General features: G+C 52.6%; 5 protein-coding genes across 5 annotated transcripts; 4 read left to right on the plus strand and 1 right to left on the minus strand.

Moving 5' to 3' along the window:
* Positions 1 to 158: 158 nt before the first annotated feature.
* On the minus strand, positions 159 to 3,291 carry CGGC5_v000381 (uncharacterized protein; the record flags this gene model as incomplete). The annotated part of the gene is made up of 3 exons (XM_032036980.1): positions 159 to 662; positions 740 to 2,852; positions 2,924 to 3,291. 3 exons carry the CDS (start codon positions 3,289 to 3,291, stop codon positions 159 to 161), a joined length of 2,985 nt encoding a protein of 994 aa, XP_031884313.1.
* A 2,807-nt stretch (positions 3,292 to 6,098) lies between these two features.
* Positions 6,099 to 7,978, plus strand: CGGC5_v000382 (Sugar transporter STL1; the record flags this gene model as incomplete). The annotated part of the gene is made up of 5 exons (XM_032036981.1): positions 6,099 to 6,198; positions 6,271 to 7,098; positions 7,163 to 7,556; positions 7,613 to 7,707; positions 7,764 to 7,978. 5 exons carry the CDS (start codon positions 6,099 to 6,101, stop codon positions 7,976 to 7,978), a joined length of 1,632 nt encoding a protein of 543 aa, XP_031884312.1.
* A 1,879-nt stretch (positions 7,979 to 9,857) lies between these two features.
* On the plus strand, positions 9,858 to 10,310 carry CGGC5_v000383 (uncharacterized protein; the record flags this gene model as incomplete). Its single annotated transcript, XM_032036982.1, has 5 exons — positions 9,858 to 9,956; positions 10,006 to 10,029; positions 10,092 to 10,187; positions 10,237 to 10,248; positions 10,302 to 10,310. The coding sequence occupies 5 exons, from the start codon at positions 9,858 to 9,860 to the stop codon at positions 10,308 to 10,310; spliced, it is 240 nt and encodes a 79-aa protein (XP_031884311.1).
* Positions 10,311 to 11,315: 1,005 nt separating this feature from the next.
* CGGC5_v000384 (uncharacterized protein) lies at positions 11,316 to 13,234 on the plus strand (the record flags this gene model as incomplete). Its single annotated transcript, XM_032036984.1, has 2 exons — positions 11,316 to 13,057; positions 13,219 to 13,234. The coding sequence occupies 2 exons, from the start codon at positions 11,316 to 11,318 to the stop codon at positions 13,232 to 13,234; spliced, it is 1,758 nt and encodes a 585-aa protein (XP_031884227.1).
* Positions 13,235 to 16,207: 2,973 nt separating this feature from the next.
* On the plus strand, positions 16,208 to 21,021 carry GDB1 (Glycogen debranching enzyme; the record flags this gene model as incomplete). Its single annotated transcript, XM_032036987.1, has 3 exons — positions 16,208 to 16,422; positions 16,485 to 20,862; positions 20,914 to 21,021. The coding sequence occupies 3 exons, from the start codon at positions 16,208 to 16,210 to the stop codon at positions 21,019 to 21,021; spliced, it is 4,701 nt and encodes a 1,566-aa protein (XP_031884153.1).
* Between the last annotated feature and the right edge of the window lie 1,550 nt (positions 21,022 to 22,571).

Consider the following 22,571-nt stretch of genomic DNA (forward strand, 5'->3'; position numbering starts at 1 on the left):
TACCACCGTCATGTGGTATACTGCTGGCCCACGACCAGAAATCACCTGAATATTACGCTGCTGTCTGCAGCAAAGCAAGTTCTGCAATGTCCATACTAACCCCAATATTCGCCAAACGACCTTCCAAATATGAGAACCAGGCCTTCCAACCGAACGCCTTACCAAAAGTGAGCCTGCGCAACTGGTCTTTTTCCAATCGACTTGCTAGATGTCGCCTTTGTGTCTCTCGCAATCTTGGCAGCAAGCTGGTTGAAGCCTGCCTTCGAGATGCCGCAGACTTGTCCTCCAGTATCGTCATCCATGATCGAGGGAGCAGGAGAGGAGTAGCCGGAGGTGCTTCCACGGGTTTTGCCACGCTTGTGTGGGGGTAAATTCTGCGTGCGTTGTACAGAGTTATTCATATCGACGTTGGTATCTCCGTCCAAAAGAGAGGGAATGGCCAGCCCCGAGCTGCTGCCAACGTGGTTGACGAAGACGCCCATTGGGACATGCTGAGAAGTGTCGTCGAGGGTCATGTATCCGCGGTTGACTTCCGAGAGAGGGGATTCGGCTGAGTAGAAGGAGGTGGTGGACGATGCCTGCCGCCGAATCTCCCTGGCCGTCGGGGTGTTCAAAGCCTGGTCGGCGTCTCCGTCAAGACCTCCGTCGTCGACAACGATGCTCTATCATCGCACTTGTTAGTCTTGTCATCTTCCAACTTCGCAACGTTGTCCTTTTTGCTTTTCAGGTAAAGATTCACCTTGCGCATATCAATGTCGCCAGTAGCGGCATAGAAAAGATCGGCAGTTGTCTGAGTCCATGGGTGGGGGCTGTGCTGATTGTGGTGCAGCCACTCCTTGCGCGACTCCGCAGGAGACTGCACCCAACTACCAAAATATTGGGTTTGGACAGCGCCAGACTCGGGATCTTTCCTGTGCAGCACTCTTCGGCGTTGGTCCTTGTCGAAGGCCATGTAGGGCGTAAAGCTGTCCCAGTCCACTTTGTTTTCCCAGACGATGTTCTTTCTAAGATCTTGCTCATGAAAAGCGTCGGCATCATCTGGGTCAGCCGCTGCCATGACCTGCTCTTGAAGCAGCTCGCTGTCCAGCTTTCTTTGCTCTTCAGTCATGAAGAGACGAGCATTCTTCGGGTCCAAGATTGTCAAGTCAGACGTGGCCTTGATGGGCAGGAACGGAATCTGAAGGCTCTCAACAGGAGCATCGCAGGGGTCAGGTTTGAAGCACACGCCAGTGCCCTCTCGTTCTCCCTCAAAGAACTTGGACCGAAGAATGTACTCGCGAATGTTGATGGCACAACGAATGTCGGAGAAGGAGATCTCGAAGCTTCCGTCATCAGAACAGGCGAAGTGGGTGATTGTGTCGGCGAAGTTGTTGGACATTCCTGCGAACTCCAGAATAGTCTGCAAATGGATGACCGGAAAATCAGTGACAGACAGGCAGCGAGTACAACCCTCACCTAGACGAGCCTGTAACGCATCGCTCAAGGGGAAGGAGTCGGTGGAGGGCATTGTCAGGCGGGTTCTGACAGATGTGGACTCGACGCAGAATCCGAATTCGCGGCATCGATTGAAACGGTAGAACTCCATTGCATCCTCGGGATCGGCGAACTCGATGCAAGCAAGATTGTTACGAGCCTCACCTCTGCCCATCGTCACCGTATGAGCCTTCAGAATCTTACCACCTCGGACGTGTTCGAGAATTCGCTGAACGTGGACCCCGTCGGGAAGACCTGACATGATGACCCTGCGAGATGCAACATCTGGGATGCCATCCTCTGTCATTAGCTTCTGCCTGTTGTGTTGGCGCACAAACCGAATCCCATAAGTAAACATACCGGGAGTGTGACCGGTGCTTCGAGCTCCCTGGTGATTGCGGATGGCCTGAGCTTTCTGGAACTCAGAGATCCAGAGCTGATCAGAGTCGGGACTCCAATCAAGTCCGCTAATGTCCTTTGGAGGACTTGCGAGGTCGTCGGAGGGGCTTTTGGGCTCGGCGGTGTGCGACTCGGTGGTTGACTGAGGCGTCAGTGACTCTTCCCGCTGCAACTTAGGGGTTGAGGGGGTCATGATAGGCAAAGTCTGGGGGCTTTGTGTATCTGCTGGGTCGTCATCGAGAAGGTCTTTGGAAGCATGATGGGGCTGGGGGGTTGAGGGGGCTCTGATGGAGGAGACGGTGAAGGGGGTTCCGATCTCGCTCTGAGACTCGTTCAGCTGACTTCCAGAGGCGCTCATGTCGGCAGCACCGTCAAAAGAGATCAAAAGCTCCGGATTGACCTCCTTTCCGGATTGATGCTCCTGCTTACCGCCATGTGGAAACAGATCCATAGTGGCGAACTCGGGAATATCCTGAGGATTCTTGGCAAGATGGTCGGCAGCGAAGAGTTGAATCTCCTTGATGCGTTGCGTTTTGTCGAGAACCTGACGTTGCAGGGTGTGAACCATGTTTTCCAGAGGCCTGACGCTCTTCTGGGACCCATCCAACTTCTTCTTGTACTCTTCAAGTTGTGGCTCCATGTCAGCCTTTTCTTCCTGAAGTCGGGCTACCTCCACGTGGAGCTCTGCATTTTTCTCATCGACTTCAACAGCCTTCTTCTCGGAACCAAGTCTGCGCTTCAGCTCCTCGGCAAGCTGCTCTCTCAGTTCTCGAAGGCTCTCATCATCCTTGCGCGCCTTGAGCTTCAGCTTCTCGTTGACGGTGTCGAGATCGTCGTTCTCACGCTTCAGAGTCTCGTGGCTGTGCTCGAGCTCTTTGACGCGATTGGTGAGGGACTGAATCTGATCATCTCGGGAGTCGAGACTTTGGCGAGCATCGGTGTAAGAGGAGTTGCTGGACGAGGGGGCAACACGCTCTAGCCTAGAAATTTGTTAGCCTTGACATTCGGACCAAATGGATTGGATCGCAGATGCTGATTGCGGTTCACTTACTCCAGAGGCACGAAAGGCTGGGCACTCGGGTCAGGAGTCTTGGTCGCCTGAGGATAGTTGTCCAGGGACGAATTCTGCTTGTCTCCCGGGAGGGGCGCATCAGGCTGAGGAGGCACCGGTTGGTTGGCCTTGGAGGGGCTGTTGTCCGCAGTGTCGGATGGTCTGGTTGCGAAGTCGCCATCGGAAAGATCAATAAGGTCAGCCGGACCCAATGTCGAGGAAGGCGCAGTTGTATGGTGATTGGCAAAGTCGTCGCCAGCCTCACTGGCGTCGTCGTCGTTGAAGCCGTCGTCAGTTGAGGCGTAAACGACATGATCATCGCCGCTCTCGGCTAGGGTCAGGCTCATTCGGAAAGAGCGGCCCGCCATGATGTAGCGTGACTTGCGGGGTCTTAAAGTTGAATGTCGTGTTGTGGGTGCGAATTGCGAGTCGAAATGATGTGAGGTTGCTTCTGGAAAAACTGCCGAGAAACCAAAGTTAGTTTACGACGACAATCGCAAATTTGAGGATGAGAGTGGGAAGCAAAACTGCTGATGGCCATGGACAAGGCTTGCCTTCTGTGTAATGCGACAAATGGAGTGGAGAGTATCCGAGTCCCGACCACGGTGTTCACCAAGCCCGAGACCGTCGAGTTGACGATTGTGATGGACGAAGGTCAAGTGATGTGGTGGTTTGAGGTAGAAACGAGAGAGGGAATTTGGCGCGGAGGAGAGGGAAAAGAAGGAAAGGTGTTGCCAGACTGCCACAGGTAGGCGCGTGAGATGGCTCCTTCTCAGCGCCAGTTAGGCAACGCACCACGCCGCAAGGAAGGGACGTTTCAGGGCAGGAGGGTCCGTAAAACAGATGAGGTAGGCGTTGGTGGTGGTTATTAACTTTCTCTGACGGGAAGATGGGCAAAGGGTGAAATGGGCAACGGCCACCAAAGCAAATCGCGTCGAGCGGTGTGAGGTAAAAAATGGGAAGACCTACCTTCGATATGATCACCTCGGGGAGGCAATTCAAGTGCGATCCAACTGAGCTCTTTCTGAAGCTGAAAAATGATGCTTTGGTGTTTCTAGTAGGTTGCTTCTTGTGACGTTGTTTGGCGATGTCTGCGCCTTGAAAAGACAGGTCCAAGTCGGAGAAGAGACGGAAAGCTGGGCCGAATGGCAGGAAGAGCCGACGTCGACTCGGGGCGCTTGATGATACTCTCGACTGCTTGTAGGTTGCGTACCGGAAAGGCTGTCGATGTTTTGGTAACGAAGGGCGGTCGCGGTATGAATATTGCTGCGGCAGGTTGAAAGAGAGGAAGGCTGCCGGTCAGGATGAGGGAGACTTGGATGATCTATCTCGACATTTGGTGACCAAAGTGAGGTAGAGAGCAGTAGCTATCCAAAGTCAGCTTGAAGTCACCCTTCGGTGGAAGAAGGGAAGAAGTTGAGGGAGAGAGAGATTGGAGGTTCCCCAAGGAAGGTTTGAGATGTTGAGTAGGAAGAGGGAGCAGAGGAAGAGAAGGAGAGATCTCTGCCCTCCATTTCAGCTGAAGAAGACCTTGAAAAGACTTCCCCGACTGAAGAAATCAAGATCATGGTGAAAGTGAAATGAAATCTCTGAATGAAGCGGGAGCTTGCCTCAGATCAAGTTTGGAAAGGTGAGAGATATCTGTCGAGGCTTGGGGCAGGTGAATCTTGGAAACTCGACAGTATCCGACTGCCAAACTCAAAGTGATATCACGCACGTTCAGGGCCAATGGCCTTTGGGCTTCAGATGGGAATCCCAATGTCCTGGCCCGACTGGCATGAGGGAAGATTCCCACACAGCTGGGATGTCAGTCACTTGGTGGACAGAAGCCCTGGATTGCGTGAGACTTAGGCAGGGAATGCCATCTCATGGATAATTTGCACCCTTTGAGGTATTGGAGCAGGTCTGGGTGATCAAGCTGGGCATGAAGGAGTCTTGCATTACTTGCATGAAGAATTCCTGCAGGTACAGACATGCAAGTGTTGCTTATGAAAGAGATTCAACTGCGGCTGCATGCTTGAAGTCTCGGTATTCAAGCAGAGACGGTTGATAGGCCAAAGAAAGAAAGGCTTGTCTCGGGAAGCTTCTCTCTGCCCTTTTTATGACCTCCCTTTGAGACATGCGCCTAACCGGTCCATCCCGGATGACTCTATCTTCCACTTTGCATGTCAAAGGAGGGACAACAAAATCTCTGCCCATCCAAAAGTGGACTGCATCAGTCAATCTTATGCTGTCTCACACTCCGCTACTTTGGGGACAAGGGTGAGTTCCGCCGCTTTCTGGAACCTAGTCTCAGGAATCCCCACGATGCTGCCGTCTGTCGAAAAAGGGGCTCACACTCAGCAAACTCTCATAAATGTCCTCGTCAGTTACTACGAATTGAGTTTGAATGCCGCTAATGAGGATAACCACATCGCGTAGTAGAATCCTCATCTTCCGACCCCTTCCTAGGAGAGTAGTGTCGTGGCTCCTAGGTGCGAGATCGTCCGCTTTCGAAGACGTCAGTCAAGTGAAAGTCCAATTCCAAACGCAGGTGTATGGCAGTTTCATACGGTTTGATTGTGCAGCCTTTGTGCGTATCGAGCAATCTTTAGCAAGGACACTCTTCATCCATGTAGGCTGTGATGTGGGAGCCGGACTGCTCGTCTCGAGGGACAGATACACATGACTTGCTTAGACGAACGCTATGCTTTGAATGGTAACATCGGTTGCGTGTCCCCACCTCCCCCACGATTTGCATTGGTCGGATTGTTTCGAATCCATGTGTCCCCCCTGATAGAGCGAGCGCCATGAGGATGAGCCTTTACCAGGCATCACTCAGGGGACAGAAGAGTATTGGCAGGCATCATCAAAGTAATTGAGAATGGCATGTTCCCAACCCGAGAATGAAGCCACCTTCATACCCCGTGGGGTTTCCCCGCGTCGGGATGACTAGTACGAACGGTTAAGTCTTCGGTCCATAGGTGACGTAGTCAACACATCTGTGTCTGGCAGGGCAGTTTGTTCAACATCAAGGCGAGGAAGCGAGGTGGGATGCCGGCATTTCGAACCACGTATATAATGTCTGATCTCAACTAAACCTTCTTGTTCAGCTGTGCACAGATTAACATTTCCCTAGTATGTTCATCGACTGCCTTCAACATTATTTCACACCTGAATCTCGAACGGTGCAAAGATGGATCAACGACACAAATGGATGGTCACCGCGAGATTCGAGAAGCGCGCCCTTCTTATCGCAGTCAACTGCCTCGCGGGAATGTCAATCTTCTTCTTCGGTACGTACTTCATCTAACTTACAGGACCACGAGAATACCTCAGTGGTCAAGGACTTACATGCGGCTGCACAGGTTATGACCAAGGAATGATGGGCGGCGTCAACAATGCAAAGCACTACATCGACCTCATGCGATTCGGCTACGTCGACGACGACGGTGTTCCCGTAGTCACCGATACTCTTCTCCAAGGCGGCATCATGTCAGTCTTCTACCTCGGTACCCTCGTCGGCTGTATGGTAGGAGGCTCCATCGGTGACCGATTCGGAAGAATCAAGACCATCGCTATCGGTGCGCTGTGGGGCATCTTTGGAGCCTCCCTTCAGTGCTCGTCCATGAACGCGAACTGGATGATCGGCTCCCGGCTCGTCAATGGCATAGGCACTGGCATCCTGAACGGCATCGTACCGGTGTGGGCATCCGAGCTGGCGGACTATACTTCCAGAGGCTCCTTCATCGCCATGGAGTTCACCCTGAATATCTTTGGCGTGGTGGTTGCGTATTGGCTGGGCTACGGTGTCAGCTTCATCGACAATGGAGAGTCTGCCTTTCGATGGCGCTTTCCCATCGCCTTCCAGATCATTCCATTGCTGTTCCTCCTCTTTGGATGTTTCCTCTTCCCGGAATCTCCTCGTTGGCTCTGCAAGGTCGACAGACACGAAGAGGCGTTGTACATCTTGCAAAGACTGCGTGGGACTGTCAATGGCATCGCCGAAGCCGAGTTGTCCGACATCCAAGATGTCCTTCGACTTGAAGATTCATCTGAAGGAACGGGCTATCACCACATGCTCTTCGGTCTTAAGTCAGGGAAACTTCACACCGGGCGAAGAGTGCAGTTGGTCATTTGGCTTCAGATCATCCAGTGCTGGACTGGTATCGCAGGAATCACCATGTATGGCCCGAGTAGGCGTTTTCCCCATACCTATGGAACATATTGCTTCAAGTTACTAACGACTTTTGACAACAGCCATCTTCCACATCGCCGGGTTCGGACCGCAGAAAGCCCTCTGGGTTTCCGGTCTGAACAACATCTTCTACATGTTCGCCACGCTCATCTGCGTCTTCACTATCGACAAGATCGGTCGCCGTTGGACACTATACTGGGGCTCGACTGCGCAGGCAGTCTCCATGTTCCTCGTGGGTGGTCTTTCTCGGGGAGGTCTCAACGCTAGAGCCAGCGGAAACTTGGACGCTGCGAGCAGCTGGGGAGCAGCAGCAGCGTCGATGGTCTTCCTCTACACAAGTATCTTCGGAGCGACGTGGCTCACAGTGCCGTGGCTGTACCCAAGCGAGATTTTCCCGTTGCAGGTTCGCGCGAAGGGCAATGCCTGGGGTGTTGTTGGCTGGAGCATCGGAAATGGGTACGCTCTCCCACTAAGGTACTTTGCCTTTGGCTTCTACTAATGACCATCTCCAGAACCCTCACCTTGGTCCTTCCATATATCGTCGGTGCAATCAACGAGAACGCCATGTACATCTTTGCGGCTGTCAACGTGATCAGCATTCCAATCGGTGAGAACCCTCCCCTTGACTGATGATTGTGAATGTGCGCTAATGCATCACCACAGTCTGGGCCCTGTACCCTGAGTCAAATCAACGGACCCTCGAAGAGATGGACTTCCTATTTGCAGCGGATACACCTTGGACTTGGGACGCGGAGAAGAAGTTCAAGGAACTCAAGGAGGAACACAGAGTGGCTAGTGCTGTACGTGCTGCTGCGGATGGCGATGTTGAGTCTAAGCTGGATGACTCCTGCGCTCATGTGGAGAAGCGTTCTGGGTAGGGGTTGTGCAACTGAGTTTCCTCCAGTCCTGAATCTTTGTACCATGGAGGCAACAGTCGAATTGATCACCAGCCCCTGATAAATCATTTAATCCGAAAGTTCAAGAAAATGTCCCTGGTTATCTTATGTCAATTTCCGAAGATGATCTGACTTCTTGCGTAACAAAACCCTCTTGTTATCAGTGTGTATGGTAATGTGTGAAAGTGATCTTAAGAGACAATCTGACGCTGCGACTTGTGAGCCGTGAGCACGTTGATGGCGTACGACAGTCGGCCTGCGACTGGACATACCTAGGGCCAAAGGTAACCACCGCCATAGCAAGTGAACTCAATTCAATGAGCAAGGATGAAGTCAAGGTTGATTCTGCTAAAATGATAGCTAGAACACCTAGCTGCATACCCTGGTCGACAAATGTCGCGACTGAGATTCTGTTTTCCCTCGACACGAGGGTGCGGGGTTGGCCCTTCCGGGGGGCAATAGGAGGATCGGCGCGATGAATAACCATGCAGTCTACGTCGGAGAGCACATTATCTCCCTTGCATCAATGATTGATTGAATATTTAGAAGGATCTGGCCCTCGAACGAAAGCTAGGTGCTGGCGAAGTTGTCATTGTTCTATTCCATACTCTCGCGCGCCCGTTCAAATGCAGAGAAGCAGTTCAACATGTCGCAAGTCCAATGAGCCGACGAATTTGCAGCAGTCAGAGAGGTTATCGTATGCATTCGATATCGAAATAACAGTATAGAGTTCGTATGTTCAGTACGAGGTTAGGCCCTATGCAATAAGTCTTGCTATTCGGCCGGATAAGTATTATACTAGGCCTAATACTTTTCATCTATTGATAATTTATTGTCTCTGTTATGTCTATCGTCCACCCTATCGTCACTGTCGTCACTATCGTCGCTATCGTCGCTATCGTCACTATCGTCACTGTCGTCCCTATCGTCCGTATTCCTATCGTCATTACTATCGTCTTCGTTACTATCCCTACTATCATCGATACTTACCACCCGCCCGGATAGCTAGGAATATTCGCCCAGATGGCAAAACTCTACAATACTGACGTAGTAAACGTCACACGCTTCGAGCGTCCGCGCTCAGCTTTGTATGCTTTGTATCATCAGAACACAGCCCTAAAATCAAACCTCCTCAACCTCAAGGATCCAGGTGGCTCAAGTACTAGTTCTTTGGAGGCACCACTTGTCCTGGCCCAACGGAAGATCTCGACACGCTGCCACATTGAGGATGAGGCCGATCCGGGATTCCACGCCCGTCACAACATTCGTTTCCTCCAATGGGGTTATAAAATACAAGCACTGGTCTCGTGGTTGCGCCTGAGTAATGACAGATTATGGACTGATTAGTGAACCCAGCAGATTCTGAGTCGTAGACCGGTTTGGAAATCCCGTGGATTCCTCGGGGGGCGTGGAACCCAGGGCAGAATGACAGTGCCAAGACCCGCTGACTAGGAGCAATTCCCGCTGGAGATGAGGTTCTGGCGGGACCGCTCAGTCAAATAGGGCGTCCTTTCGCCGCAGTTGCAGTTCCCGCAATGAATCAGACTCGCAAGTTGCAACAAGCTTAAATCGCATCACTGACTTTATGTGCCAATTCCACTTTTTAGACTCCCAACTATTGCACGGGGAATCTCGAATATAGTGCCCAGCCATTTACAGCCCCATACAGTAACTCACAGATTATTCTGCCGGAGCGAGACCAACGTGATTCAAATGTATGTGACCTGATGGGGTCACTGGCATTTATTGAGATTATTTAGTCAGAAGAAAGGACGGCGCCCTCGCTTCATTCTCCTACTGTCACACTTCGTCTCGATCATTCATTTCCCATTTTCTCTGTACATAACCCCATTCGCCCACTATGAAGTTCTTCGGCGTTGTTTTAACCCTTGCGCTCTCGGCTCCTACCGTCTACGGATCCTGGTGCACGTCTTACGGCATTTCGACACGGTTTGGATGCGTGGGTAAATCATACACGCGGTTCGCTGCATTTACTAATTACTGAACAGGAGAGCGGAAGAAACCAATTCTGTGTAAGTCCTGCTCAACCTAGACAGATTGACTACGCGGACATGGGGAGCTCATGTGAAGATAGTGCGATGTACCCGGCGCTCCTGTAAGCGATTACAACATTTACCGTGGTGACTGTACTCGTCCCGCTGGAAACGAGCGTAACTGTGGTGACGGTGGTGTAAGTGATATCCCCTTCAAATTTTGAGCCATCTTACTAACTTTAGTAGTACGTTTCCTGCGTAAGCTTCTATTCGAGTCGATTTCTTGATTGTTGACGTGCTAATGATCCTAGTGCCGCTGAGTGGCTGAGGGAAGAATAGCAGTGACGCTGTTGATATTTGTAGGGCTTTAGACGCTTGATGTCAATATTATTAGGGGTTTAATGCTCCTGTGCAGCTGAATCGCACGTAACGTGAGCTACCACAAGCAAAATCAATCTCTCGTTCACCTTGCCAACTTGAGTGGGGAGTGTGACTGGAGATCACAGCCAAGACAAGATCAGGCTGTGTTACTGAAGCTTCAACTATTCCTGGAAAAATAATCGGGGCACAAACCCGGCTTCACCTATCTTAATCAATCAGAATTGCAGATTATACGCCTGCGATATCCAGAGTGTTCCACGTGTTGTGACCGCAACCAATGATTCTATCGCTGCGGTTGCTGCGCCGCAGCTCATCGCGACGACAGGTGCCCCCCTCCGCTTGCTCTCCATCTCTGTCGGCAGACCCCGCGGCACCACCTTGCTTTCCGATTTTCTCCTCGCTGGAAAATCTTTCGTGCCCTCACCTTGAACAATTCTCGGGTTCCCCATTCATAGTGGCCGACCAGGCGTCATCCGCACTACAATCGACCTCCATCCGCATCTCACCTCGGCTCGTGCCGATTCGCACTCACCATGTCGGGCGTCGAGGCCATCAGCATGGCCTGCAACGTCATGACGGTCATCAGCTTCAGCTTGGAGACCATCAAGCTTTATCGCAGCATATACGAGGCCGGCAGCTCAGATCCCGAGCTCGCCACGAAGGCTGAGCACATTTGAGAAACATCCGGCGAAGTGGAACGGCTGCTACATGAGCAACAGCAGCTTGATCCAGCACAGCGGGCGATGACCTCGGATGCAGAGAAACGGCTCCGAGATATCGCTGCCAAGTGTCTCCAGTATTCCAAAGATATCGAACAAGAGATTGCTTCAACGTCCCCCAAGAAGTCCGGCATTCCCCGGGCGTTGAAGTCTACAGTGAAAACCATGTGGCGGAAGCCCCACCTTGATCAGCTCAAAGGCGATCTTCAAACAACACAAAGCACAATGGATACCGCCGTCAATGTTCAAATTCTCGAGCAATGCATTGCCTCTGGCAATCTGGGCCGCGAAATTTACGACAGGCTTGACTCGAAAGAGCGGAGTTTCATCGCGAATTATGAACAACGATCACAAGCTATTGAAGACCTCATCAAACAGCTTGATGGTCACATCACGGAAGAACACATCAATACTCGCGGCCGCATCACAGAAGAACACATTGCCACTCGTGAGAGCGTCACGAATAAGATTGGCATGATGGAAACGAACAATCGTCAGGAGCTGGGCTGTAAAAGATTGCTCAACAGCTTGAACTACCCCCGGATGAACGAGAGAAAGAACGCTATACCGGAAAGGCACGACGGCACATTTGAATGGGTGTTCGAAGGATTTGAGTCTGAAAAGTACTCAACTTCTGACTCCAAGTCTCATAATGATAGCAACTTTAGAACTACACCGGAAGCCAAGCGGGACCAGGCGATAGCGGATCTTCTTCGATGGCTTCGGGGAGATGGATTTGGCATGTTCTGGATCAGTGGGAAACCCGGATCTGGGAAAAGCACATTCGTCAAGTTCATTATGTCTGACGAGCGGACAAGACTTTCTCTGAATAAGTGGCGTTCAAGGACGGAGATAATCACGTATTTCTTTTGGAAACCGGGAACGCTGCTTCAACAGAACTTTCAAGGTCTACTCTGCTCCTTGCTTCATCAAGTCCTTAGCATCGATGTCGATGTTTGTGCTCAGCTTCTGCGCAAATCGTCTGGCCTGAGGCACAAGCATGTTGATACTGACTGGGCCCTGGAAGAATTAAAACGGCATCTCTTCATGGCGCTTCGCTCCAGTAATCGCTCCTACCTCATCCTCTTGGATGGACTGGACGAGATGGCTAAACCACACCGAGGACCGAGAGAGCTTTTCGACTTTCTGGACACGTTGATGAAAGAAAGGAGAGTCAAACTCTGCCTTTCAAGTCGTCCCGAAAGAATCTTCCTAGATAGGTTCTCTTCCTGTCTACACCTACGGATGCACGACGTGAATTTCGAAGATATCCGTAATTTCACCGCGGAATTCTTCGATGACCTGGACCTCGAGCCCCATGATCCAAAGCAGTTTTCAATCCTACGTGAAATCCTGGGCAAGGCCGATGGCGTTTTCATTTGGGTCCATCTCGTGCTCCAAAACGTCAGAAACGGTGTTCAAGAGCTCGGCGAAGGCTGGGACGAGATATATCAGCGTGTCCTTGAGCTGCCATCGGATCTCATGAGACTTTACAAAGACATGTGGTCGAGACTCGATCAAAGGAAGGAACACTACGTCGAAATGGCAGCTCTATACTTCAACACGGTGCGTTGGGCTAATGGCGGATTCACCCTTGCCTGTCTTGCCGTGGCTACGGACAACGCCATCCTGGAGAGCTTCACGGAACGGAATCAAGTGCCTACGCTAATAGATCTAGTCAAGAGATGCGACTACGTGCATAGGACTCTTTTTCCGATTAGTGCTGGTCTATTGGAGACCCAAACCTCCATCGCAAGTTCCTTTGCACACCTATGCACGTTGAGCAATCACGACGATCCGGAAAGTTTGAGTACAATGGAGAAGTGGGACACAGAATATGTCAGGTTTACACACAGAACTGCCATAGATTTTCTCGACAGTGCCGAAGGACACAAACTATTCGGAAAATATGCGACAAGCCACGAAACAATTCACTCCAGGATCATCAACGCCGCAATCATCTTTGGGTGCGTGCCCTACCGGCGTGACCTTCGATTACGCGGAACCAAAAGAATCCTCGGCTATCTTGAGCCGCCGCGGCGTCGCTCGCAGTTTTCGGATCGAGTTTACGACTTGTTTTGTCGCGTTCACAAGCACGCTCACATGATCGACGACTTCTCAATTCCAGCTCCATCTTTCAGTAGTCACAACTATTTCATACTCGTCGCTTCTTGGTATGGGTATTATGAATATGTTACGCAAGTCCTTGGGCTTGAGGGAGACCACTGTGCCAAGGCAACCGCTGCCGCTCTCGTGGGGGCAAGTGACGGTATATTTTTCCCGCTTGTCATGGAAGAGCTTGAACCACAAAGATGTCAGTTCATTCGGAAGTGCATAAATTACCTCCGCCCAGGACGAGCCATGTCGACGGTATCACATTGGGACGATTCCAGTCACTTCCTCCTCGCATGGCGTTGTTTCCTACTGAGGAAGTTGTCAGACGCACTCAGTGGGTCTTTACAAAGGGAGGAAGACACTTTGGCGGTGATAGAGTCTTTCATATCAGCCGGTGTTCTGCAGCGACAGCCACCGCCAAGATACCTTATCCGAGTTGAAAACAGACACACACTGTCTATACCAAGCCAGAGAGAAATCGCCCAACTTGGGTTTATGTCGATCCACATGGAATTACTACAAGGTTCGAACCTGTTTTTTGAAATTGACGACACTTTTATTCTACAACATCTGTGCAATCGGATGTCTAATACCTCAGAATCCATCATCTGCGTTCTTCAGGCCGTTGAGCGTGCCATGGTGCGTCCAGTTTTGGCGTGGCAAGGAAAATGGTGGGGGCGGCAACCTGGCGCCTTCACTTGTACCCTGAAGAATCACGAGGACGAAAAAGAGTTTGTGGACTGGGCCCTTAAGAGTTTCGCAGAAGGTACAAAACTTCCAGAAGATGCACCTGACTTCTTTAGAATTGGTACGTCGAGATAGGGACTGTTTGCAGGCTTTGGAAGACATTGGATATCGTGTGCCGGATATCAATCGACAGCAAGCGTCCTGGATTATACTCGTTTGACGACTCCAAACCGACTTTTGGCGTTAGGAAATTACCGGGCTGTGATTGGTTACTTGATTTGTCGTCAGATGGATATGTTGACGGGGGTCGGGCCATCGTTCTGGAAGCTCAAGTGTGGCTTTAGAAGCGCCTGCCTCTGAATAGTTAACTTTAGAATCTAAATAAGACACCCCGTCCTCCAATGAACTTAGGTAAAACACTAGTGGCAACAGAACGGATGAAAGAGAAGCAAGTCTGTTTGGTGCTGTGCTCAAGGAAGTACAGAAAATGCTACCGAAATAAACTGAACCGCCGTTGCGGCGCGAGACGTTCATGAAAAAAAGTTAGTTGGCGTAGTCAGAAACATTGCTCACTAAGTATCAACGTGGACATGAGAACGTAGAGTGGCATGGTAAACAGAATGAGAAAATAAACATCCGTTGCGCATGTTGCTGCGTGAGACAGGTGGAGGGCGTGCCATCGAAGGTGGCCTCTGGAATTGCTCCTCACAACGGCGAGGAAAAGGCGGCGGTGGCTCACCAAGAAAAAGAACCAGGAAGGAGGGGCATGAAACCGCGTCTGTGCAGGCTGTCAGGCGCTAGAATGCGGCGGGACGGCTTGGTGACGTCATTTCAGCACCGGGATGAGAGCTGTTGTGGTTCTAGCCTTTTTTTTCTCGGCCGGGGGATGGAAATGTGCCGTAATCTGCTTCTGGTATCACAACAAATCAGACCAGTCAAGAATTAATTGGGACCGGAATCTGCGCCGAGAGAGCACAGCACCACGCCATTTCATGTATTGTCTGATAGTTACCTTAGTTCTCACTAACACCAAGAACAAGCTAGGTATGCGTTGCTCAGAACTGAAGAGTCGCTTGTCATACAAACAAGAGTTGACTGTTAGTGGAGGAGCAGAGGGAAACAGGGGCAATATGCTTCGCTTCAAACTGTTGAGAGTCGCAACGCAAGAAAAAACATGGATATCTGCGACGATTGGCATTGGTCTGGCCGGGCCTGGTCTCTTTGCTGAATGTCCGCCCCCGGCATGTCGGTTTCCTACCCCAGTTGCGGCCCATGTTGCACGATATGGAACACGGTGCACGGATGGCCACTGACAGTGCTGGCATTGGGAGGACTGGTTATCATCGCGATCCATGGCAGCGAGAGAGTGGGAATTCGCGGTCTGGAATCATGGAGATCGCGATGGCAGGTCTCCCGAGCTCCACGCGGTTCTGGGCGCTAACTCAAACCCCGCTAGGGCGCTCCACCGCTCTGTGCTGTCCCCGCCGAAGCTATCCGTTCCGGGGAGGTTTGGCAGCTCCAAATCTCAGACCATGTATCTTTCCCATGTTTTTGTGTGGGGGAGAACATGCCCCGCCATCGTTCGTGTTCAGACTTTCTGTTCGTCGCTGCTGCCCGCCTAGAAGCAAGCTGCAGCAGCTAAAGTTGGCAAGGTTACTACAGGCATGGATGGAAGGTCCAGCGCAGTCATGGATGTACCTCGAGATGGGTTGAGCGCTGCTTCTACGAACGAAAGAACAAAGACGCCGCCATGAGCCTAGCAGCAAGTACTTGCCCGTCTGCCAATCCTTCGCTCGAAAAGGTTCCTTGGCCGGAGCAGTTCCCGCGGACCAGTCCTTTCCTTTCTTCGGTTTGCTGCTGTTGTGCGACAGCTTCCGGCCGGTGAGCTGAGCTCGTCCTTCGCCAATTCCTGAGCTGCCACTGACACCCCGCCATACCTTTTTCGAAGAGCTACCTTACCTTACCACGCTACCAGGCTGACCTTTTGCTCTGTCCGTCGCTATCGTCTACCTCAGCATCGTGTTTTCTTTTCTTTCCTCTGCCATACTCTCACCGCAATCCTTCTCTTTTCCTCAATTCCCTCGTTTTCTCCAAGCAGCAGATACCCTCCAAAGGCTTTGGCGTTGACGTCCGTCGCCAATTCGTCCCCTGTCGCCTGCAACCCGGATCGGCGTGTTTTTCCTCGAGCGGATTCGCCCCCCGTGCAGTGCATGATTCGAGTCATTGCGCTGCCTGCGACCCAGTCTACATACGCCGATCTGTCCGCGGGGCACGAAGCTGCCTCCTACAACATCTGAGGGATGGTGCCAAAGACCATGATGTCCAACGAAGTCTACCTCCTGCCGCTGAACGACGATGGCTCTCCCGACGTCGCCGGCGAGTATGTTTACCTCGCTCCCAAGACGAACGACCCCGTAACCATCCGCTTCGCAATTGAGGGCACCTCCTCCATCTGTCGCCATGGCAGTCTGTGGGTCAACATTCCTGAGCAGGGCGCCGAGTTCCACAGAGACCAGTTCCGCGAGTTCAAGTAAGCTTCACCTCCAATCGCTCCCCAATTGACCGCAGGATTGAAGCTCATGCGCGGCCCAGACTCGTGCCCGACTTCAATCGCACAATCGAAATCTCCATTCCCATCTTCCAGGCCGGCGCCTACGCCTTCTACACCACCTACGCGGAGCTGCCAGACCTCGCCGAGGAGCTGGACTCGAGCCCTCAGACCGAAACCACCAACAAAAAGACCCCGCTCTACTACATCGATGTCGCCCCGCGCCTCAGCCTCGATGGCAGGCCTCTGCCGCTGCCTGCCCTCTCAATCTTCTCCGTCATCAGCAAGTTCATGGGCAAGTACCCGGGCGACTGGGAGAAGCACCTGCGCGGCATCAGCGACCGTGGATACAACATGATCCACTTCACCCCGCTGCAGGTCCGCGGTGCCTCCAACTCTCCCTACAGCTTGTACGACCAATTGGGCTGGGACCCCGACTGCTTCCCCGACGGCGAGAAGGATGTCCAGGGCCTGGTCGAGAGCTTGGAGAAGCAGTACTCAATGCTCAGCTTGACCGACATTGTCCTGAACCACACAGCGCACAACAGCGCCTGGCTGCAGGACCACCCCTCGGCTGGCTACAACCTCGTGACGGCGCCATGGCTGGAGTCGGCCTGGCTCTTGGACACGAAGCTACTGGAGCTGAGCGACAACCTCGAGAAGCTGGGTCTTCCCACCGAGGTCAAGACCGATGATGATCTGCTGAAGATCATGGAAGCTATCAAGAAGCATGTCATTTCCGAGATCAGACTGTGGGAGTACTACGCGATTGATGTCGAGCGCGATGTTGAGGCGTCTCTTGAAGCTTGGGTTGCTGGTCAGACCACGTTCCCCGACCAAGCTGCGGGCGCAAACGTCACTGGACTCAAGGATGCGCCTTTGAAGGAGCAAGCCGAGTTCCTCATCAAGAACGGTCTCCAAGGTCGTGATCGAATGGGCGAGCGGTTCAGAAGAAAGATCGACCCTAGCGTCGCTTCCGGACTCTTGTCTGCCATCTTTGGACGGTGCGAGGGTGAGGAGGGTAGCGGCCCCAGGAAGGCTGCGGCCAAGTCCAAGCTTGTCTCTGTCTTAGACGAAGTCAACCTTCCCTTCTACAAGGAGTACGACGCCGAGATCACCGAGATTCTGCAGCAGCTTTTCAACCGCATCAAGTACTGCCGCATGGACGAACATGGTCCGCGCATGGGTGTCATCAACAAGGAGAACCCTCTCATTGAGACATACTTCACTCGCTTGCCCAAGAACGACACCACCGCCAAGAACAAGCCCGAAGAGAACGTCCTTGTCAACAACGGTTGGGTTTGGGGAGGCAACGCCCTCGTCGACAATGCCGGCCCCGACTCTCGCGTGTATCTCAGACGCGAGGTCATTGTCTGGGGCGACTGCGTCAAGCTTCGCTACGGCCAGGGCCCATCTGACAGTCCCTTCTTGTGGGAGTACATGACCAAGTATGCCCGCATGTTGGCCAAGTACTTTGCTGGTTTCCGCATCGACAACTGCCACTCTACGCCCATCCATGTGGCGGAGCACATCCTCGATGAGGCTCGCCGCGTGAGACCCGACTTGTACGTCGTCGCCGAACTTTTCAGTGGTTCCGAGGAGATGGACTACGTCTTCGTTAAGAGGCTGGGCTTGAGTGCCCTGATCCGTGAAGCCATGCAGGCGTGGAGCACCGGTGAGCTGAGTCGCTTGGTGCACAGACACGGCGGTCGACCCATTGGCAGCTTCGAGGTTGATGAAGTGTCTCGTCCTGACGGTAAGTCTCCGATGAGCCCGATGAGCCCTTCCCAAGAGGGTAGCGACATGCTCAACGGAGCGCCGTCCTCGAGAGAGATCATCAGGAGGATCAAGCCGGTGCCAGTTCAGGCTTTGTTCATGGACTGCACTCACGACAACGAGACCCCTGCCCAGAAGCGTGATGCTCGCGACACCCTTCCCAACGCTGCCCTCGTCAACATGTGCGCTAGCGCAACTGGCAGTGTCATGGGATACGATGAGATTTACCCCAAGCTTGTCGACCTGGTCAACGAGACCAGACTTTACACCTCCGAGTCTTCTTCCAAGCCCGTCAAGGTCGGTGGCGGTAGAAACGGCATCGGTGGCATCAAGAAGCTTCTCAACCAGATCCACACCCTCATGGGCAAGGACGGGTACGATGAGACTCACATTCACCACGAAGACCAGTACATCACCGTTCACAGAGTTCACCCCGATTCCAGAAAGGGTTACTTCTTGATCGCTCATACCGCATTCCCCGGATACGGCAATGGCAATGGTGCGTTCAATGCCGTCCACCTCGGCGGAACCAGAGCTCGCCACTTGGGAAGCTGGATGCTGGAGGTTGATGCCAGCGACGAAGCCAAGAAGGAGGTTTTGGATGACAAGAAGCTCCTTCGCGGCCTCCCAAGCCGCGTTGTCGATGTCCCCGGTATCCGCATGGAGGTCAAGGGCGACGAGACCATCATCGCCGTCCGGGACAAGTTCCCTCCTGGCAGTATCGCCCTGTTTGAGACATGGATCCCGACTGCTGAGCACTCTGCAGGCCTCGACACCTATGTGACCTCTGGTGCGAAGGCTGCCGTGGAGGACCTGAACCTCGTCGACCTCAACTTCCTTCTTTACAGGTGTGAGGCTGAAGAGCGTGACGGCAGCGGAGGCAAGGACGGCTGCTACGACATCCCTGGTCACGGAAAGCTTGTTTATGCCGGTCTTCAGGGCTGGTGGAGCATCCTCAAGAATATCATCAAGGATAACAACCTGGCCCACCCTCTTTGCCAGAATCTGCGTGATGGCCAATGGGCGCTGGACTTCACCATCGGCCGGCTGGAGCGTGCCAGTCAGACTCCAGAGTTTGAGCGCCTTGGCAAGCCTGCTGCCTGGCTTAAGGATCGGTTCGACGCGATTCGCAAGATTCCCAGCTTCCTGCTCCCGAGATACTTCGGCCTGGTCATGCGAACCCTCTACATGGCTGGCTGGGAGCGCGGTCTGGAGCAGATGAACGACAACGTCCGTCAAGGACAGTGGTTCCTCCAGAGCCTCGCCATGGTCAGTGTGCAGCAGACGGGCCTGGTCAAGTCAGCATCTCTGTGGCCTAAGAAGTTGGTCCCTTCGCTGGCTGCTGGTCTGCCCCATTTTGCCGTTGAGTGGGCGAGATGTTGGGGCCGTGATGTCTTCATCTCTTTGCGCGGTCTCTACCTCGGTACCGGCCGCTTCGACGAGGCCAAGGAGCACATTTTCGCTTTCGCCAGTGTCTTGAAGCACGGTATGATTCCCAACCTGCTCAGCAGTGGTGCTCTGCCGAGATACAACTCTCGCGACTCCATCTGGTTCTTCCTCCAGTGCATCCAGGACTACACCAAGTTCGCCCCCAACGGCCTGGACCTGCTGAAAGAGAAGGTCAAGAGACGCTTCCTTCCATATGACGACACCTGGTTCGATGTTGATGACTCCCGCGCTTACTCGCACGAGAGCACGATTGAGGACATCATCCAAGAGGCTCTCCAGAGACACGCCTCTGGCATGTCCTTCCGCGAAGCCAATGCTGGACCTTCCATTGACTCTCAGATGAGCGACGAGGGTTTCAATATCTCCATCAACGTTGACTGGGACACCGGTATAGTGTTTGGCGGCAACCAACACAACTGTGGTACGTGGATGGACAAGATGGGTGAGAGCCCTCGCGCCGGCTCCAAGGGTGTTCCCGGCACCCCTCGTGACGGTGCTGCTGTTGAGATCACCGGTCTCCTCTACAGCGCACTCAAGTGGGTCGCGGGGCTTAACTCTGAGGGTAAGTTCCAGTACTCTTCCGTCAAGAAGGGTGACGACTCTTCAATCTCCTTCAAGGACTGGGCGGATCTCATCCGTGCCAACTTTGAGAGATGCTACTACGTCCCCGTTTCCCCCGACGATGACTCCAAGTACGACGTCAACACCAAGATCGTCAACCGACGTGGTATCTACAAGGACTTGTACAAGTCCGGCAAGGAATACGAGGACTACCAGCTCCGAGCCAACTTCCCGATCGCCATGTGCGCTGCTCCCGAGCTCTTTGAGCCGTCGCACGCCCTTCACGCGCTTTGCGTCGCTGACCAGGTCCTCCGCGGCCCCACCGGAATGGCCACGCTTGATCCCGCCGACCTGAACTACAGACCTTACTACCGCAACAGCGAGGACAGCGATGACTTCGCCACTAGCAAGGGACGAAACTACCACCAAGGTCCGGAATGGCTCTGGCCGACTGGTTTCTTCCTGCGTGCCCTGCTCAAGTTCGACTTGGAGAGAAGAAGCTCCGATGCAGACCGTATTGAAGCGTTCCAGCAAGTCACCCGAAGACTCATGGGATGCAAACAAATGATCAAGGATAGCCCCTGGGCTGGTTTGACCGAGCTGACTCAGAAGAATGGAGAGGACTGCCCCGACTCCGTAAGTTTTCCCACTGTTGCTGTGATGAAACCCAACGCTGACATCACACAGAGCCCCACACAAGCTTGGTCGGCTGGTTGCCTGATTGATCTGTACATGGACGCTGCCGAGGAGCAAAGCGACAAGGCCAAGATTGCCTTGCCGACAAGGTCCAAGTAGGGAACCTCGGCCTCGACGGTGGACGTGTCTCTTGCTGTCAGAGAGTTGTGGGATGCTGGTGAAGTAGGCTAGCAGCCGCTTGGGTGCAGGTGCTCATGATGGTGCATCTGAGATGGAGAAAAGTGATTGGTTTCTGCAAGCATTGGCGAACACGACATGGGCAATTGGTATATAGATAGAATGCATTGATACCTAAAGGTTTTCCTACTCTCGGTGTGTGTGGCCATGACGTCTCTTGGTGAACTTGTGGCATTGGCATTTGTCCCAGCAGATGAGGGGTGGCCCAGAGAGAAATATCGTGCTGAAACTGCATAAAGCTGCTGAGACGCATCGCCGACGTATCTGATCGTGAGTCCCGACGAAAGACTGAGTGGCGTTAAGACGGGCGACAGTCACAGGTCACTTAAGCAGGGAATTTAGTATAAACATGCCCCCATCTTTAGGTATCTTTATGATGCCCAAGGACAAGCCAATGCCTTAGCTTTCTCAGCCTGCACTCACAGGACTACTGGAATGTTTCCCCAAACCATTCCGCTCAATGTGTCGGGAGATGCGTAGGCGGCATTGGCAAGAACCGCGAACAGGTTCGGCTTTGTTGACAACAACGTATGTTGTCGGGAATAATTGAGGAAAGACGATGAAGAGCAGAGAGGGACTTTTGTGTGCTGGGCTTAAGTCTGGGTTGAGATTCGTGATGACTTGGGTTGTGACAGGTAGTGGTTGGGGCGGGATGGTGACTGAGTGAACCTAAGCCGACATCATTCATCATTCGCTCGTCATGAAGACAAACACCATTTCTGCGTTGTGCAAGAGGTGATGATGTGCTAGAGGGCTTGTTATATATCTACTTCCAAGGAAGGTGGGGGTTGTCCCGTGTGGTGGAGCTGTGTTCGTCGCGGGGTGGGTTACTATTGAATCGCCGGCATGGTGGTCGGGGAAGGGAGGAAAGGCAACAATTTGAACTCCGGGGTTAGTCACGTCATGCTAAACCTTGTCTATATGCCTAGCTGTGTCTGTGGAACGACAAGGTCCTTGTTCAAGTTTTCAGGGGTGTGTTTGCAATCGGCGAGAGGTAGACTAGGGTAATAATACGCACGGGATGATCTGGAAGGACAGCGGCAAGAGATGATTGGATATGGATTTGTTTGTCAGACGTGTTGAGCTGCTGTGACGGGTGGTCGTATCCAGTGGAAGATGACGCATTCAGACAGGATAATGAATTCTGTGCATAGATTGGCAAACGGCATGGAATTTGTGTCCTTGAGAATAATCTGGGCACACCGTACTGTTTTATATTAACCTAAGTGAAAATGTTCGAATGCTGATATATGGTGTTTGCGATGAGAAAACGGAGCACTTGCGGTGAAGCTGGGTAGCTTTTGAGGCTTCTTGGGGAAGGATGTTGGCTGTTGATGTGGTTATAAAAGCGAGGCTTGCAGCAGAAACAAGGTCTTGGCAGAACCAATGTGCTCGTGTTACTCCCGATTGGCGATGTAATGAACTGCCGTGCGTGACGGCTTTGGTGTTTTCGCACCCTAGGGCCTAGGCTA

This window comes from Colletotrichum fructicola (assembly GCF_000319635.2).
Source record: "Colletotrichum fructicola Nara gc5 chromosome Unknown KSG_Nara_v1_contig01, whole genome shotgun sequence".
Lineage (NCBI taxonomy): Eukaryota > Fungi > Ascomycota > Sordariomycetes > Glomerellales > Glomerellaceae > Colletotrichum > Colletotrichum fructicola.